The sequence below is a fragment of the Natrix helvetica genome (genome assembly GCF_964273705.1).
Source record: "Natrix helvetica genome assembly, chromosome: 6".
Classification (NCBI taxonomy): Eukaryota; Metazoa; Chordata; class Lepidosauria; order Squamata; family Natricidae; genus Natrix; species Natrix helvetica.
The window spans coordinates 67,717,506-67,723,505 of NC_138553.1; the positions used below are offsets into that span (position 1 = coordinate 67,717,506).

Genomic DNA, 6,000 nt, shown 5'->3' on the forward strand with positions numbered 1-6,000 from the left:
TTTGTGGAGCTCCTTGATTCTGACATGAAACTATGACACAATTTGGAAAAAGCTGAGTGCTTTCCCACAACATCTCCAATCAAAGCTGACTACTTAATTTTGATACAGAGCGTAGCTTGACTAAACTGCATCACAGAAACAATTTGGTCAAAGGCTCCACTAAAATGATGCATCCCTTCCAGACTTTGCACGTATACCGTGTTTCTCCGAAAATGAGACCCTGTCTTATATATATTTTGCCACCAAAAAAGGCACAAAGTCTTATTTTCGGGAGGGGAGGGATGTCGTCCACTGACTTAGCTCAATCACATGTGTCGCCCCAGCCTCCTTTTTGCTGTCAGAAGCAAAACAAATAAGGAACTAACAAAGGAGGGAGATAATGTAAAAGACCTAAAAAGGGAATGGGAAAAACAGGAAGAGAACTGGGGAAAAGAGATACGAGGTGGAATGGATAGTTCTGAAATTAGGCAGTAGGAAAGGGTAGAGTTGGGAGGAAAAGTTAAATTACATAGTCAAATAGAGGGAATAAAAGACCTAAGCGGCAAATAAGGGAGGAAAATTAAAAAGAAAATACGATTAAAGGTTCGGATGTGGGTAAGAGATGATGGATAAAAGTTAAATTACATAGTTAAATAGAGGGAATAAAAGACCTAAGGGGCAAATATGGGAGGAAAATTAAAAAGAAAATAAGATTAAAGGTTCGGATGCGGGTAAGAGATGATGGATAAGCGAAAATAGAGTATAATAATATTTTTATGAATATATTTCAATAATGTGTATTAATATCAGAACTATACAGTTTGGATTATTATTTTAGCAGTGTGATAGATATCAGGATAATATTTTAATATAAATGAATATGAAGAATTGGAAAAATAGATTTTGAATGATTGTACTACTAAATATGTATAAAAATATGAACAATAGTGGAAGGTTAGAACTTAATAATCGGCGATTAGGGAAATATATATAAATATATATTAAACTAAACAAGTGTATTAGTAGTAGAATTATACGGATTGAAGAATTGGAAAGAATATGAATAAAAATACCCTAAATGTATAAATGATTGTGATTGATACTAAAACTGTATAAGGAGATATTGAATAATGGAAGAATGAAGGATACGTGGAAATACGTGGAAAATGCACAACTTTGAACATTACAGCGATATGAAAGGGGGAAAATGTTAAAATAGCGATAGAAAATAGTGGGGAATAATCATAATTATATATTAATATGTTAAGATATACAAAAGGACCAAAAAATGGTTCAGAACTAAAAGGTGATAACAAAAGGCATGTATAAATAATATTAAATAATTGAAATGAAATGCAATATTTAGGAATAAGATTATGTTTATGTGTACTGAAATGTATGTTACCCAGTTACCACACCATTCACGCATTGATATGTATAAAGAATATAAAAAATTAAAATTTGATTGGAAAGTCTTGCCAGCTGCAGCAAAAGAAACGGGCCAAGGTGTCCGACGCCTGACTGCAAATATACGAAGTTAAGTAGTAGGGCAGCTCCATCCCCCCATCCACACCCTAGTTTAATTTTTACCCATGCACCCTGGAGTAGGTGAGGTCTTAATTAGGGCTTATTTTGGGGATAGGGCTTATATCGGGCACACGTGTAAAAATCAAACTAGCTCTTACTTTCTGAGTAGGTCGTATTTTGGGGGAAACACATAAATATATACTACATTTTCATACCATACTGTAATTTAGCCAAATGCTGGATTACAAAAGAAAACAACTAAAGATACACTATATTGCCAAAAGTATTCGCTCACCCATCCACATAATCAGAATCAGTTGCAAGCGAATACTTTTGGCAATATAGTATATGTACTTCCGCAGTCAATACATATTTTAATCACATTTAAAAGTAAGCAAGCTGTTCAAGAGATAAAATATATTTTTCTGTGAGCAAGTATTTCTTTAACTTGGCCATCAAGTATCCCTGCAATGATGTGATTGTGAGCTGGGCACTTGGGGTTTGGCTTGCAATTATAACATCACCATAATTGTGTGTAATAGTCATAATTGTAATTTCTGTCCTTACCTGCCAGCTTTCCACAAGCAAGTTCAATGGAGAAGCCATCAGGAAGTTGAAGTCACAGTCATGTGAAATTCTTACTTTATGATGGCAAATGACATTGCCATCGCTAAAGGTTGTGGTCATGTGATTTCATGCTTTATGACAGTGTCACTTAGCAATGACAATTCTGGTCCCAAATGCTGTTGTTAACTGAGGACGATTATCTGTATTTAAACCAATATACCATCTGAAACTTAAAATTATAGCTTTAAAAAAAAACTTTCAAAGGAAATGTACAGGTTACCTTTACAAACTACCTTCATAGAGAAAAAGGTTTGATTGATGTAGCCACTAACTCCAGTAAACTTTGTAATACTGCCAATGAGCGTTTTAACATTTGCATTCCCTGCACTTATGCTGTTATCATCCCATTTTTCACAGATGCTTTCTACCTGCAAAAAGGAACAAATGAATGTTTATTGTTGATGATATTTCTGGTGGGATGAGTGCAACCCTTTTGAAAACGTTTCTATACTATACGTCATGGTATCAGTCTAATGACAAAAACAAGGAACTGAACACTAGATCAACAAAATGGTAGGCAATCAAGCCCAACCAAAAGTTGAGGATATTCTTTAAACCAAGTAATTTCCAGACATGTGAGACAATTGTAATTTCTAGACAGTCATGGAATTGAGGAGACAGCTCTAAGGCAGTCAATCGCCCCTACATACAAAAGAGGAACCAGTAAGTTGCAGCTTATCATGGAGAGAATGGATGCAGATATACTTGAGAAACACACTGAACATGTGAATTAAATCATTTCACAAACACATCAAGATTACATCATATCCTGCAGACAGATCTACAGCACTGAAGATAAAAGTAGAAACTGCTTAAGATATCTGAAGAGCTTAGTTTTTATTTCATCTATGCAATTAAAGCTTTTGCATCTTCTTCAAATCCCTTGAACAAGACAGCAGGCACGCAACCTAAGGACACAATTATTAAGGTAAAATGAAAGATTTCCCTGTCCAGTTGTGTCCAACTCTAAGGGGCGGTACTCATCTCTGTTTCTTAGCTGAGGGAGCCAGTGTTGTCTGAAGAGATTCCGTGGTAATGTGGCCAGCATGACTATACATCACACAGAATACTGTTCCCTTCCCACTGAAGCGGTACCTATTTATTTATTTATTTGCATTTGCTTGCTTTCAAATTGCTAGGGTTGGCAGGAGTTGGGCGAGTAACTGGAGCACACCCTGTCACGTGGAGCTTGGGTCTCGAACTCAGGCTATCAGACAAACTCAGCATCTTAAAATGTTGAGTCATTGCGTCACTATTAAGGAGATACCATAAATGATAAATGACAACTGGATGTGAAAATAAAAAAGGGTATAGATCCTTTAGCTTCCAATATAAAAAAGGGAATATATTTTCTAACACTTGACAAAATCTGGAAGGCAAGTGAAATATTAAAGGAACTTATCACAATATGCATCTAAGCCACTGAGAAATAATTTGCCAAGACAGCTAAGATTTTAAATCAGGTAGGAAAGCATGGTTCCCATTACACTCATTAATCATTCATGCTAACAGACTAAATCTTACTTAACTAGTACAGATATATTTGTGAGATGCAAGGGAAATCAGACCTCTTATTATTCTAGAGTCCTATTCAGGCCTTGTTGGAACAGATAAAATGGGCACTTATTTCCCCTTCTTAAAACAGTCCCTCATATCTAGAATATACTGCAACAGTACTGTATTAATACTGTACAATGTATTAATATTTTATCTGCACCATAAAACTGTGAAATTAGTAGTCTTACTTAAAATTGTGGTACCTATAATCTTTCTTCCTTGAGGTTTGTATGGAAGACTGTTTTTCCACATCATGAAATGCCTTCAAAGTCAATGTGTCAAGAATGAAAAAAAAATTGATCAAATATAGGCTGCTAATTATATCCTATCATTTCACCTGGGTGTTTCTCTCTCTACTGGATGCTGTTCTGCTTGGCTACTTTTTTGCATTTGTCCACACCCTTGCCCCTCACCTCCATTTATCTATTTAAAATGATTGCAGCAAACCTTTGAAGGCAGTCTTATCTAAAACCTATTATACTTTTACTTTCCAATGAAGGCAACAGCAAAATCTATCATCTGCTTATTAATTCAAATTGACTGAACTTCAACTTGTGTACTAGTTCTGCCCCCTGCTGGACCTCCTCCAGTATTCCTCTATCTGCAGTGTTAGTGCTTTCCTGTGTTCATTATTATACAGACTCTTAACTTGTATTTTTCATTTCTGTCTTATCTAGAATTATACTTTTTGTAGAACGAACAAAAATTCAGTGTTTAGAGGCACGGTCCCAGAAAATTGCTACTTCTATGTCAGGGAGAAAAGGAACGCCAAATGATTAAAAAGCACAAATAACAAACTCATAAGTGTAAATAATTGTTAATCATCAACACTCATGTAAATGATTGCTAATCATTTACACCGTTGTTTTTTGTGCTTCTTTTTAATCATACTCGTTTCTTATCAGAAAATTTTGACGCAGGTATTCTGACAATTTCTATCTTTTTGAAAGTATCTCATCCAGACATTATTCTGCATGTCTGAATTTGAAATATCTTCCCTGATTCACCTTATTTTCTGATTACCATTGTTGGTCATGGAAGGGGTTGCACTGCCCCGGTTGGACTTGATGCGTAACCTGGGGTTTCTCTTGGATTCAAAATTCCTGCTTCAGCAATTGGCACTCATGGCCAGGAGGGCTTTTGCAGAATTGCGAGTCACGTGCCAATTATGCCCATTCCTGGACTAATGTGCCCTTCTCACAATCACTCACTCCCTGGTCATCTCCAGTTTGGACTATTGTAATGCATGGGGATGTCTTGGAAGGTTGGTTCAAAATGCAATGGGCCAGTTTTGCACAAGACTCGATATGTGCATGTGTCACCTCTTTTGTGGAGCTGCAATGGTTGCTGATTTGCTTTCAGGTGCAATTCAAGATGCTGATAATCCCCTTCAAAGAATTATAATTCTAATAATTCTAATTCTAATACTTTTAATGCTTCTAATAATTCTAATTCTGTTCTGCTCTACTCTATTCTTGCCTCAGGCATGAAAAAAAATCAGCTGGGTAAATTCTCAGCTCAACACATTTCACAGGATTGTTGTTGCGGGGAAAACTGAAGGAGGGAGGAATAAAGTCTTGATTTGTATATGAAAATAAGTGGGGTGTGTGTGTGTGTATGTAAATAAAACAGGCAGAGGCAGCCCGGTGTTCTGGGAGTCCTCCACAAATCTATGTTTGCCAGTAATGGCAGCGATCAAGCAGTGGAAAGAGCCTTCTTGAAGGAATGCTGGCAGCCTATGCAAGATGAACTATAGTGATTGGAGTTGAAGGTGCTTCTTTCTCAACTCTGCTCCTGTGGCAGGAGGCTGGAACAAGCTATTGGTATGGCCTTTGAAGTTGAGGTTCAAAAAATTTCCAACCGGAACTTGAGATACTCTTTCCTTTTGGGGCTTTCTACTCCTGTCCTCTGTTTCTCCCTTCCATCTTACTACTGGCAGTGAAGTACCTTTCAGTCCATGCAAGAAGAAGAACTGTGTGAGTGAGTTTTGGGCTTGCTTGTTTTCTTCTTTGGTCCCTATCACAGACCCCTTGTTATAACTCTGAAGCCCCCTTCAGTGGTCCAATTTGAGAAACGACTATTGCAAACAATTAAAGCTTAAGAAGCATCTCCAGTTATTTTAACCTCACCCTGATTGCTCTTAATCCATGAGATATTTTATCTTCTTCAACGTGAGCTATTACTCTCTGCCCGACTTGCAGTGGCACACTCCTTATCACCGCATCCTTGGTGAAGCAAATTAAATCATCGATCATCCCATAATCCGGACAAAATCTTGTTACTACACCTTCTACTGTTTTTATCTCCTTG

The 6,000-nt window shown here is 36.9% G+C and overlaps 1 protein-coding gene across 1 annotated transcript in view; it reads right to left on the minus strand.

Moving 5' to 3' along the window:
• Positions 1–6,000, minus strand: part of MOV10L1 (Mov10 like RNA helicase 1) — a 46,924-nt gene extending 40,924 nt beyond the window's left edge. The window contains exons 1-2 of the mRNA XM_081958784.1: positions 5,820–6,000; positions 2,354–2,501 (exon numbers count right to left, since the gene is read on the minus strand). Of these exons, the coding sequence (XP_081814910.1) occupies positions 2,354–2,501; positions 5,820–5,945 (274 nt within the window). The 5' untranslated portion in view covers positions 5,946–6,000. The remainder of the gene's footprint in view (positions 1–2,353; positions 2,502–5,819) is intronic.